Source organism: Sarcophilus harrisii, chromosome 4 (genome assembly GCF_902635505.1).
Source record: "Sarcophilus harrisii chromosome 4, mSarHar1.11, whole genome shotgun sequence".
Taxonomy (NCBI): domain Eukaryota; kingdom Metazoa; phylum Chordata; class Mammalia; order Dasyuromorphia; family Dasyuridae; genus Sarcophilus; species Sarcophilus harrisii.
Genome location: NC_045429.1, coordinates 133,418,856 through 133,432,294, shown reverse-complemented (window position 1 = coordinate 133,432,294; position 13,439 = coordinate 133,418,856). Strand labels below are relative to the sequence as shown.

The 13,439-nt window shown below is 40.2% G+C and overlaps 1 protein-coding gene across 1 annotated transcript in view; it reads left to right on the top strand.

The window, feature by feature from the left end:
• The first annotated feature begins 210 nt into the window (after positions 1-210).
• SNX9 (sorting nexin 9) overlaps positions 211-13,439 on the top strand; it is a 120,260-nt gene continuing 107,031 nt past the window's right edge. Inside the window, exon 1 of the mRNA XM_031937574.1 lies at positions 211-642. Within this exon, the coding sequence (XP_031793434.1) occupies positions 631-642 (12 nt within the window). The 5' untranslated portion in view covers positions 211-630. The remainder of the gene's footprint in view (positions 643-13,439) is intronic.

The following is a 13,439-nucleotide window of genomic DNA, read 5'->3' as shown; positions in this document are numbered from 1 at the left end:
GGGGCTGTAACTTGTAGCTCCCGAGCGGGTGACGCTGCGCACCGCGAGCTCCCGCGGGCAGGGCCGGCACAAAGCGCGAAAAGAGCCCGGGGCAGGAGGCGGACAGGAGGAGGAGGGAGGGGGAAGGATCAGACCGCCGGGGGCTGCGGCCGGGGGGAGGAGGAAGAGAAGGAGGAAGAGGAGGGGGCGGGCAGAGGGCGGAGGGCAGGGAAGGGAAAGAGAGGAAGAAGTTTGAGCCCGGGCCACGGGGGCGGCCGCCGAGGAGCCGCGGGAGCCGGCCGGGAGGCGACGGGGAGCGCGGGGCGGGAGCCTGCCTCACTGGCCAGCGCGCAGTGATGCATTAAGCGAAGCCGCGGCCGCGGGGCTGGGGGTTAGTTAGAGCAGCCCGAGCGCTCGGGGCGCTGGAGGCGGAGGCAGCGGCGGCGGGAGGAGGAGCAGCAGCAGCAGCAGCCGCCGCCGCCGCCGCGGGCACGCAGTGAGCAGCCGCCGCCGCCGCCCCCGGAGCGCCGCGGCCCAGCCCCAGCGGCCCCAGCCGCCACCGCCGGCCGCCGGCCTCGGCCAATTCCAGTCGGGACTCCAGCGGGGAGAGAAGCCGGGCCAGTCCCGGGCCGGGGGATCCGCCCTCCAGCCATGGCGACCAAGGTGAGGCGGGGCCGCGCGGGCCGGGCCGGGCCGGGCCGGGCGGGCGGACAGAACTCTGACCGGACCCCGCGAGGGGCGGCCGCGCTGGGGGAGGGGCAGGAAGAAGGAGCGGGGGCAGTTTCCCGCAGCCGGGAGCCGCGCGGACCCCCGGCCCCTCCGCCACGCTCCCTCCCCCCGGGGGCCGTCGCGAGGGTCGGGGGTCCCACCGTGTCTGCGCGAGGGCGGAGTTCAAGGGCGCCCCCGGGGCGGGGCGGGGCGGGGCGGCGAGGGTCGCGGCGGCGAGGGTCGCGGCTCTGCCCCTCGGAAGCGGAGTGACTGGTAGCGCCGCGTCCCCTCCCGAGCTGGGGGGAGGCCCGGCCTGGAGTGTTTCTCCTCCCCTCCTGCGCTAAAAAGTTTCACCTGAGTGTTCGTCTCCACTCCGCCGGAGAAAGGAAAAGGAAGGGGAAGGGAGTGGGGGAGGGAGGGAGGTTAAAGTCCCCGGGAGTCGGGGTTTGCTCCCCGAGAACGCACGGGGCCACTCCCCCCCACCCCCGCTGTCCCGTTTAATGGAGGAAGAAGTTGGCGTTGCCGGGGTTCCGGAGCCGCCGCTTGCTCCGCGGACGCTTGGGACTCGGGGACCCCAGAGCTACCCAGAAGCGTGTTGGCCCCGGGACTCGCGCTTAAGAACTTTTCTGCTTACATAGAGGAAAATTTACAATTAAGCACTAGGCAAATCTGCTTCCTTCGGGTCTGGGAACTGGTCTTCCTTTGTGGCTTTTCGGGACCTTGGATAGATAGATGTAAGGGAAGTGACCGCTCTCTTCGATGTGTACGTTGGAAAAAAGTCACAGCAACTAATTTCTTACTGGAACTTTGACTCACAAGTGATCCTTTTCCAAAAAGGGTTTCTTGACCTGCTGTTGGGTTGGTGAAATTAAGAAACGACTCTTTGCCATTGGGATTATGTAATCAACTCTCTGTTCGATTACTCCCCTCCACCCACCCCACCCCCCTTACCTGGAGATTTACCTTTTTTAAAAATGTGTAAAGAAAGCACTCATCAATGACCGAGTCATCTGGGGGTAGGTCATCTACCTGTGTTTGGTAAAGTTTGAAGAGCTTTTTGGGTTTTTGTAGTGGTCACTATATACTTGTTTAGCTTTGAGCCATAATACTAGGTTTTGGGGTTTGTTTGTTTTTTTCAATAGTAATAAATAGAAAAATGGTAAAAAGTTTTGATAATATTCAGAAAAATAAAAATTGTTCCATTGCAATTACCTTTTTGCTAAACTTTGCCTACCACTCTCCTCCCCTAGTTCTGCAGACTAGCTGTTTAGTAAATATTGGAACTAAATTATTTGATTATAACAATTAGCTTAAAACGTGTTATTTGTTCAATATTACAATTTATATGGAGTCTACTTTGTTTCTGAGGGCTTTACCATTACTATCTCATTTGTTTCTCACTACAACCTTGAGGACTGGGTGCTGTTATGCTCATTTACAGACAAGGAAACTGAGGCAAACTAGGTTAAATAATTTCTTCAGGATCTCACACAAGCTGAATTCAACTCAGTTCTTCCTGCCTCTGTACCACCAGCTGCCCATATATAAGAAGTGTTTATATAATAGATATAGATTGTGATCCAAGGAACTTGTTACATATTGTAATTGAAATCATTTTTATTGTGACTATAAAGCACACTATTTCCTAGTTTTAATGCATGTAATCATTCAGCTTGCTGTCTTTTTAATGTAAATAGTAATTTGTGTTGGCCTTTTAAAAAGAAAACTTAATATTTAGCACGATTTCTAAGGAAATCTGAAATTGTTAGGATGCCAGTCATCCAGAACTTATCTGTGACATGTTCTTACACTGATCCCAGAACCTTCAAAGGTGACACAGAGAACTAGATTTGGTAATGGAATTTTTATGTATTCTATTGAGAATATCTTTTTGTATTGAAATAAATACATTTAGATTTAACTAATCAGAGGTATACCGCACTTTGTGCCAAAACTTGAAATTTTTTTCAGAAGTTCAGAAAGTTTGGTTTGGATATTTGTGTTTGAGGAAACACACCCTAAACTTAATGTGCTTCTATACTGTCTAGGCAGAGCTAAAATAGTTAAAGACGTTATTATAGTTTGGTTATCTGAAGCATTCAGAAAAAAAATTTCTGGGTTTTATTTGATTTATTTTCCCCTCTACCCCCAATCATTAATCCACATAGTACTTATTCTATTTTGCATTGGAACAAATATTTCTATCCAAAAGAAAGACATTAATGGTTGCTCTTTTTATAAAAAAACACTCCAGGGAAACTCTTACTTGAGATAGTAATTTTTCCTGTCTTACCTTCCCAATGAACAATGGTGGGTGCTTCACATTTGAGAAGTTAATTTGTTTTCTTTATCCAGCTCTTAATTTTGAGGAAGACTCAACTTTGGTTGTATCAAAAACCAAAATTGTTATGAAACCAGATATTAATGTCACTCTTGGATATCAGTCTCAATATCCTAAAGTGGGAAATACTAAAGTAGAACCTCAAATTTAGGACTTTGGTGGATTTTTTAAACTATTATAATAGATTATTATTATTATAGATCAATATATACTTATTGTGCACACATATGTTTGTGTAGATATATACACATACGCACATTCATGGGGTGTGTGTGTGTATGTGTGTGTGTTTGTTTTATGTATATAGTTCAGGATATAGAATGCTGGATCTTCAATCAGGAAAATCTGAGTTCCAATCCAGCCTTACACTAGCTATGTAATCCTGGGCAAATCACTTCACTGTTTGCCTCCGTTTCCTCAAAAGGAAATGGCAAAACATTGCAATATTTTTGCTAAGAAAATCCAAAATAGGGTCATCAAGAGTCAGATGCAACTGAAAAAAAGTGATTCAGCAATTACATGGTTCTTCTGTCTTTAATTTTCTATGCCATTGTCTTAGTTCCCCATCTCTGTCAGCATTATTTACACATTCCTAAATTCTGTGTGCTTCTTTTGCTGTTTTGTATTTTTCATTGCTTTTCTACATTTTAAAGATCTTTTAATTCAAAGTAAATCTGCCATTCAACTTAACAGCGATGAGTAGTTTTTAAGTTTGTTGGAGATACTTCTGATATAAACATACCAAGGATAAAATAAAATAAATTAAAATTAAATTCTTTCAGTGGCATTAATTGCTTCCATAGTTTTGAGGTATTGTTTGTTCCTACTTCCATACCAACATCAAGCCAGGATTATTATAACAGGGCCTGGAATAGGCTATACCATGAATGAATGAAAAGCTTTTTTTTTTTTGTCTTTTGTATATATACCTGCCTTCAAAGAGCTTACATTCAATTGAGGGGTAAAGTAAGGGAATGGTGCACTGTTTGATGCTTGCTGGCATGGTAAATATGGTCTTAGGGAAGTATATCCACATTCTCCTCCCACCTCTACCCTTTTCTGGAGAACTAGCTGTATTGATTTGATCCTGATTTCAGATATGGAGGGAAACAGAGGAAGTTCTAGAAGTAAAAGTATTAAAATCTCTGTGGTATGGACTTTAGGAAAAATAGTGAGAGACATGGTGAAAGGAGAAAGTGTTGATCACTAAAGTTAGTAAGAAATCTGATCAAATCCCCTGTCATACGCTGTTAGGGAGCATTGTAAAATTTCCCAAGCCTTTCTCATTCTTTATATTTGTGTCCCCAGGTCTAGGAGAGCTAGTACAGTGCCTGGCACCTAGTAGGTGTTTTAGAAATTCAAAGATGATTGAATAATCTTGGAATGTGGGGTAATAGGGTACATTTTACAGAGAAGTGGAAGTGACTTAATTACATAGCTAATGACTGTCAGAGGCAGTAGAAACCCAGATCTGCAATTTAGGACTCTTTGCAGTGGTAGGTTTTTAAACTTCCAGCATCAGCAAAAGTTTTACTGTAATTGAGTGACTAATTCATATAAGGAACTTGTGAGTAAATGAAATGTTGATTGTATGAAAAGATGTCATTTTAAGAACCATTAAGAGTAGTTTTTGCAGATGTTGCAGTATCCTCAAAAAGACCTTTTATTTTTTAAGTTGCTGAGTTTATACATGTAATTGAACACAGCACATACACACATACATACTCATGACACCCTTTCACTTTAATTTTCATGTCAGTTAACCTTTGGTATCAAACTTAGATTGCTTTTGCTTTTTTTTTTTTTTTTTTCCTAACATAATTATTATGGCCTAATTCTTTTTCTCTTTTAAACGAAATTTTGAAGGTGTTCCTAACACTAATATTTTTTTAATTTTTTCAGTTCTGGCTTCCAAAGTACAGTATTAGCCTCATGTTGTTTGTATTAAGCAGCTTGTCTCAGTAAACTAAGTGGGTGTGGAATGTTGAAAATAACAAATAGGTAGTGATTGGACCACTCACAACAGCCCATGGAAATAAACATTGGAATAATGCTTTTATGCTTCTCCTAAATAAAAGCTACTTGTGACCAAAAATATCTAATTTTGCCATGGTCTTAAAGATAAAACTTTGTTTAATCTATTGTTCAGTGCCTTTGAGCACTGATTTTGCTTTTAGAGAGGATCATGTTTCTTAAATGTATGAAGAAGAAATGGAATTTGAGTATGCCATAAAGATGAGAGGAACCAAATTATTATGTGGACTTCATTAGGAAATGTTTTGTTTTTTAAAAATCAGTTTGGAAAATTTCCTACAGTGTTTTCATGATCTTGTTTTTGACCTTCACTTGAACATTAACATGTCTTACAGTTTTATTTTCATTCTAAAATCCTGAAAAGGCTTGCCTACCTTTTTTCTCACCTAATTTGAAGTGATCTAAAGTTATTTCAATGACAAGAGGGCAATGCTGAAGTGAACTCCAAAGAATTATAAACCATTTTCTTTTTTCTACCTAAAAAAGTACTTCAGTAATCATTACTAAAAACCTTATTTCTTATCAAAATCTTCAGTAATATAATAATAGTGCTAGCATTTATATAATACTTTAAGGTTTGCAAAGCACTTTGCAAGTATCTCATTTTATCTCCATAAAACTCTTTTAAGGTCTTATTAATTCCATTTTACACATGAGGTAACTGAGGGAGCAGAGGTCAACTGATTTGCCCAAGAGCAAAGAAGCTAGTTAATTATCTGATGCCAGATTTGAATTCACATCTTCTACAGACAACTTTCTATCAAGTTATCAATTGTGAGTTTTTAAAAATAGTACTGTCATATTAATTTGAGGTATTAATGGATTCTTCTAACATTGAATTTCATCTATTTGAGGAATGCCTGTAAATACAGATATTCATCCAGTAAACTGTGTCTTTTAGATGAAGTTTCTAGGATTCTTTTTATTTCATCATTTTGGTTTTATTTTATTGTTTCTTGCTTTCTCATAAAGTCATTAGCTTCTATTTGTCCAATTCTAATTTTCTTTTTTTTCCTTAGTAAATTTATTTATTTTTAATACACATTGCTTTATGAATCATGTTGGGAGAGAAAAATCAGAGTTAAAGGGCAAAACCATGGGAGGGAGGGGAAAGGGTGAACATAGCGTGTGTTAATTTACATGTTGTCTCCTTAGTTATTTTTCTGGATAAATTTCTGGGATTCTTTACAAATAAAAGGAGTGAAGCAAGGTGGTAAACAAAAACAAAATTTCAAACTAAAGTACACAATCAATAGGCATTTATTAAATACTGACCAAGCACTACACTCAGGCTAGGGATACAAAGAAAGGTTAAAACCACAGAAAGAGCCCCTGCCCACATATAAAACAGGACATTTTCTATGTTCACTGGCTATTCTTAATCCCCCATCAAACACAGTTTTTAAAAGTTTCAAGTTGAAATTTGGAGCAAAAGCAGCAAGACCAGCTCAGCATCTCTATTGTTCTCTAGAACATTTTCTTTTAACAATTACTTGAAGTCACATGACACACTTGGTTTTTAGAAATTGTCACTATAATGTTTGTTAGATCACTGTATTCAAGATGACTCAATTTTCCTAAGCTATTTTAAGAATCTGGAAATTGAGTCACAGTGCATCCTTACCTGCAGAGCTAGCTTTTTAAAAGTCACACATTTGTGGTTATTCAGCAAGTCAAAGAAATCTTCAATGTTGTGGGGGGTGAGCTGGCCACAGAGGGGGAAGACTTCATTCTTCGTGGTAGAATTCTCCATTCGGCCTGACTTTGAGTTCCAGCTCTGCTGCTGACTTTTAACCTGTAGAACTTTGGACAAAGTACTTTAATACTTCTGACCTTTAGTTGGCGCATGTGATAGTGAAAGATGACTAGATAACTTCCAGAGTACTGTAGTTATAGACAATGATAGCATCTCAGCTGCTTCTTGGTAAGGAGGTATCCACAATCCCTTTATATTTAGTCCATTGACTTCTCTTGTGTCTTATTTCAAAATAATCATCTAAGATTCTAGTCATTTGAGGGCAAAATTTTTATTTTCAAAACACATACACAGATAGTCTTCAACATTCATCCCTACAAAAATCTTGTATTACACATTTTTTCTCCCTCCCTTTCCCACACCTCCTTCCCTAGATAGCAAGTAATCCAACATATGTTGAATGTGTAATTTTTCTATAAATATTTATACAATTATGCTGCACAAGAAAAATTGGACCAAAAAGGGGGGGAAATGAGAGGGGAAAAGCCAGTAAACAACAATAAAAAAGGTAAAAATGCTATGTTGTGGTCCACACTCAGTTCCCACAGTTTTCTCTCTGGGTACAGATGACATTCTATATTACAAGATCATTGGAACTAGCCTGAGTCGCCTCATTGTTGAAGAGCATCATGTCCATCAGAATTGATCTTCATATAGTCTTCTTGTTGCCATGTATAATGATCTCCTGGTTCTGTTCATTTCACTCAGCATCAGTTCATGTAAGTCGCTCCAGGCCTTTCTGAAATCATTCTGTGGTTGTTAATTTCAGAACAATAGTATTCCATAGCATTCATATATTATAATTTATTCATTCTCCAATTGATGGGCATCCACTCAATTTCCAGTTTCTTGCCACCACAAAAAAGGGCTGCCACAAACATTTTTTGCACATGTGGGTCCTTTTCCCTTTTTTATGATCTCTCTGGGATATAAGCCCAGTATAAACACTGCTGGGTCAAAGGGTATGCACAGTTTGATAACCCTTTGGGCGTAGTTTCATTTTGCTCTCCAAAATGGTTGTTGGATCTGTTCACAACTCCACCAACAATGTATCAGTGTCCCAGTTTTCCCACATCCCTTCCAACATTCATCACTATCTTTTCCTGTCATTTTAGCCAATCTGAGAGATGTGTAGTGGTATCTCAGTTATCTTAATTTGCATTTCTCTGACCAATAGTGACTTAGAGTATTTTTTCATATCTAGTCATTTTTTAAAGTGATATATTTACATTGGGTTGTTCATTGAAAGTTAGATTTAACTCATGTAGTTTTCATCATTAGTCACTGTCTTTTAGAAAATCTATAACTAAAAAAAGTTTAGTTTTTATCTAAGAAATTCCCCAAGATGTAAAAATTTACATCCTAGGGACAAGATCTTTTTTTCCCATGGTACATGAAAAAGAACAAGTGATTCTGGATTCAAAAGATTTTGATCAGTTTTTGCTCTAAAACCTTAGTAATTGGAGACAAGGCCTCTCTTTATATGTAAAATGAAGGTTCCTTCCAGATTGAGTCCTGTGTTGTTATGGTTTGTGTCATAGGCATTTGTACTTTTCCATTTCCAATTAGATTAAATTAAATAATTTATTAAATGCTTTTTATGTGCCATATGTACACATAAAAGGAAGCTGAAAAAAAGTAGTTAGGGGCACTATACAATTCTGAACGTGGGCCTGGTTAAGAGCCTTAATGGCTGGCTTAAGTGCTTCCTTCCTCCTGTAGAAACTTGAGGAACTTGGGATTTGCTCACCAGGCAGCGAGGTGCCTCCAAAGTCTCGATTACCTTCACTTTGGGGTAGAAGTGAAAAGTTTGGAGAGTCCAGAGTTTACTTGTGGGTTAAATGTGGAAAATACTATTAGTATGAACAGAAATAGAGCAGTTTTTGCTGTCTCTTTCTCTCTGTTGTGTTTGACTCTCTGTGACCCTACTTGGGGTTTTCTTGACAAAGATATTGTGAGGGGTTTGCCATTTCCTTCTCTAGCTCATTCTACAGATGAAGAAACTGAGGTAAGCAGACTTAAGTGACTTTTGGGGTCACACAGTAAGTACCTAAGGCCTGATTTAAATTCAAGAAAAAGAGTCTTCCTGATTCCAGGGCTGGCATTCTATCCATTGTGCCACCTAACTGTCCTTCAAAGGATCAATGATAATAGTTATTCACATTTATATACTGCTGCAAGCTTTACAAATGTTTTCCTTAAAACAATTTTGTAATGGATTGCATAGGCATTGCAAATATTATGATTTCCCATATTTAGATAAGGAAACAAATTCAGGGAGGATAAATAACTTGACTGGAATTATATAATTAAGTTTCAGAGCAAAGATTTTAAACATTTTTTTTCATGACTTTTCATACAAGTCCAGTGATCTGCCTCTCAGGGAAAAGATTAACGCTGAAGATTACAAAATATGAACTTGAACTCCCAGTTCCACAATATGTCAGTTCCCATGATCTACTTCTCCAATTTTCTTAGCTATAAAGAAGAATGGACAAACCTTTGATTTTATCATCACCTGTAACCTTGCTCCACTTCCCATGTTTAAGAATCCTAAAATTCATTTAGTGCTTCTATTACTTTTTGTCATTATTTCTGCCTATGCTTTACTGTTCTGAAGCTACCTGTTCTCATTGTAGCTTCCAGTCTCATCAGACCGCGGTATTCCAGTCTCTGCTTTGTCTGTATTCGCCTCCCTTCCATACTCATCCATTGCTTCCTTGTTCCGTAGACCAAACCCGCAGCCAGCCTCACTCCTAATGTCCTCGATCCCATCGAACTCTGCTGAACAGGCTTAGAAGTCTCCACCGGCTGAAGAGGGTCCCAGTCATCAGAGCACCTGCTGTTTGCCTCTCTCCCCAGCCCTCAGCACTCCCTCCACCCTGTGGAACTTAAGCTTATTGTTGTTCAGTCATTTTTCAGTGATGGCTGACTCTTTGGATCCCATTTGGGGTTTTCTTGGCAAAGGCAAATAGGGTTAAATGCCTTGCCCAGGCTCACACAACTAGTAAACGTTTGAGGGCAGATTTGAATCCTGGAAAATGAGCTTTGCTAACTTTAGGCCAAGCACTCTATCCACTGTGCCACCTAACTACATATATATATATATATATATTTTTTTTTTTTTTAACTTTTCAGAAAAAATTGAGACCATTTGATGAGAACTTCCTTTTTTCCCCCCCTTCTCTCATATCCTCCTAATATCATTCCCACTATCTGCTCCTTCACTCCAGCCATAGGAGTAACCTTTCTACTGGCCCAGGGCAATCCTACTTTAATCCAATTTCTTCCAGCTTCCTCCTGCTTCCATTGTTTTCCCCTTCTCTAACCATGCTCAGTCTCTCACCATCTGGTTTTCTATGCTCATGTCTAAATATATATTTCTCTTCTCCTTAGCTAAACTTCTTTAAAAAGTCATCCATCCCCAGGTGTTGCCTCCAGGTTTTTTGTTGTGTTTTTTGTTTTTTACCACACCAATGCATTCTGCAACAGTGCTATAAAAGTAATTTTACTTAAGTGCAGATCTTATTGGGACTTTTTGACTCGTTCAATTCCCTGGCCTCCTAAAGTCTCCAGGATAAAAGAATCTCAACTATTTATCTTTTAAAGACTTTTACACCCAGACCCCCAGAATTCTCACTACCCTTCCTTTTTAAAACTTTTAACAATGTTTTATTTTTTCAATTATATGTAAAAATTTCAAACATTCATTTTCACAAAATTTTGAGTTGCAAGTTTTTTTCCCTCCTTTCTTCCCCAAATCGTAAGCAATTTGATGTGGGATTTACATGTGCAGTAATGTAAAACATTTCCATATTGGTCATGTTGTGAAACAGACCAAAAGGAAAAAAAAAAATCCAGGAGAAAAATAATGTGAAAATAAGAATGCTTTACTGCATAAGAATCCATCAGTTTTTCCTTTGGATGTGTATAGTATTTTCCATGAGTCCTTTGTACTTGTCTCAGATCACTATTTCTGAAAAGAACTAGGTCAATCAAAGTTGGTTATCACAGGAAGTTGCTGTTACTGTGTACAACGCATTCCTGCTTCTGATCATTCACTTTGCATCAATTCATGTAAATCTTTTCAGGTTCTTCATTTCTTAGGGCACAGTAGATTATATTCATATGCCCCAAGTTTGTTCAGTGACTCCCCAGTTGGTGGGATCCCACTACCCTTTTCTTTGCAGTTCAGCCAAACTGGCTTTCTATCTCAGCTCCTGACAAAGGGCACTTAGACCCTTGTTTCCTTGTATTTGTATTTTCTCCTTACCTCTACATCTCTACTTCTAAAAATATCTTTTATTCACCATCTTCTTCATGAAGCCTTTCAAGACATTGCAGGTGCCCAAACGACTCCCTAAATTGCCATTTAATTTGCATTAGCTCTGCATTGAATGCATTAAATTGCATTTAACTACTTTATATTTAATTTTATATTTCTGTTGTGCACACGTTTAAAATATGTTGACATACATGTACACACATATCACATACCATTTTATCATGTAAACTTCTTGTCTATAGGGATTGTTTCATTCTTTTTACTTGTGTTTCTAGCACCTGTATCACAGCTCCTGGTACAATGTCAATGCTTAATTAAAATTTGTTGATCGATTGATGTTATATTCTCTTCCAAACCAAACCTGCTGAAATCTGGCTTCTGATGTCACTCACCTGTAGTTTTCTCTCCAAAGTTACTGATTTGTTGATTAATGGTATTTTTCCAAACCTCATTTGACATTGCTGATCACCTATTCCTGAATATTCTTTCCTTTCTGAATAGTTAGATGGCAGATAGATAAAATGCCAGGCCTGGAGTCAGGAAGACTCATTTTCTTGAGGTCAAAACTGGCCTCAGATACTAACTAGCTGTGTGACCTTGGGCAAGTCATCCTGTTCTGCCTCGGTTTGTTCATCTGTAAAATGAGCTGGAGTAGGAAATGACAAAAACCCTGCCAGTGTCTCTGCCAAGAAAATGCCCAGCGCAGTCCCAAAGAACTGGACACAACTGAATCGAGTGACCAGTCCCTGGATTTCCATCTCCTTCTGTCCCACTGACCGACCCACCCTTCCTTGTCCCTTGTGTTAGATCTTCTTGGGAGGATCCATTTGAGGCCTTCTTTCCTTTGACACGGCATATTGGTCGGCCTTTATACGCAGGTGTCAGAGTGTCTCCACTGAGGCTGCACCTGGCTCTTTGGGCTCTCACCGCCTGGGCCAGGTAGCAGGCTCATTGTCTCCTGGTCTCCTGCCAAGGAGTGTGCTCCTCTCCAGTTACTCTGCTTGGCCCATCCCCAGTCTGCTGCCAAATCCTGGTCTCTGCAGTATTTCTCCTGTGTGTCCCCTTGCCTCCACTCCTTTGACACCTAGTTCAGACCTTGGCCTACAGAAATTACCTCTGTTTTCCTTTCCTTCAAAATCTTTTCAAACCAGGGTCCAGTGGTTTTTATAAAAGTGTGGATCTGATTATGTCACTCCTTTGACTCCATAATCTCCACTCCCTGGTGCCTCTAGGATCAAATATAAACTCTGGCATTTAAAGCTTTTTACAACATGACTCTTTCCCATCTTCTCAGTCTTAAATTTCTCCTCTCCAAGGACTCTACAGTCCATTCCAGGCATTGAAATGGCAAACTAAGGCCATTCCCAGTGGGCCAGATTTGCCTATAAGTCAAGAATGATTTGTTTACATTTTTAAAATACAGTTTTATTGTATTGCAGATTGTAAACACTGGTCTCAGCTCAGGGGTTGGTGGTGGGCCAGATCTAGCTCTTTAGTCCTAGTTTGAGGATGGCAGTCCTGGGATGCTTGTCCCACTGCCCTTTTTTGCCATCTGTATCCCTTTGCTTTCTCTGATGCCTTTCTAACCTTCACCTTTTAGGATTCCTGTTTTCCTTTAGGAATCAGCTCAAACATCCCAGAACTGCCAATGGCAGTTGTCTCCCTGTTAGAATGGGTGCTCCTTTAGAGCAGGGATTATTTGTTTTTTCTTGTGTCCTCAGTGATTATAGTAACTGATCAATAAGTGGTTGTTGATTGTTTCTTAACATTTTTCTGTTTTACATTGAGTGTAGAAAAAAAAAATAACACTTTTGTTTTGTAATTTTCCACTTGTTAGACTAGCTGAAAATTCCAGGAAGTAAGTATCACTAATGCAGATGGCTATGGATTTGTTTGGCTTGGGGGTTCTGGTCTTTGGGTTTGGTTTTCTTTTTTCTTGGCTTTGTTTTGTTTTTTAAGGAGAGGAATCCAGCTCTGTGATTTCATTAGTGTGTGGAAACTTCCTCCATGTAGAGAATCAGATCACCTAATTTATATCCTTGCAGAATGACTGGGGCAGTGGGAAGTTAAGTACTTTGCCCAAAGTCTGGGAAAGCTCTTTTTCAGAAACAAAACTTGAACCCCGATCTTTTGTTGCCAGGAGTAGCACTATTGATGAAGTACTCCACATTTTGCTTCCCTTTCTAGTCTTCTTATTTCAAGTCTCCTTCTACTTGATTTATGTGTAGTTTTTTTCCCAGCTTAGACTACTTCCTCCTCATCTGCGAGAGTCAGTGATATATTAAGTGCAGTGATATATTAAGTGCCTACTATGTGCCAAACAAAGAGATAGACAA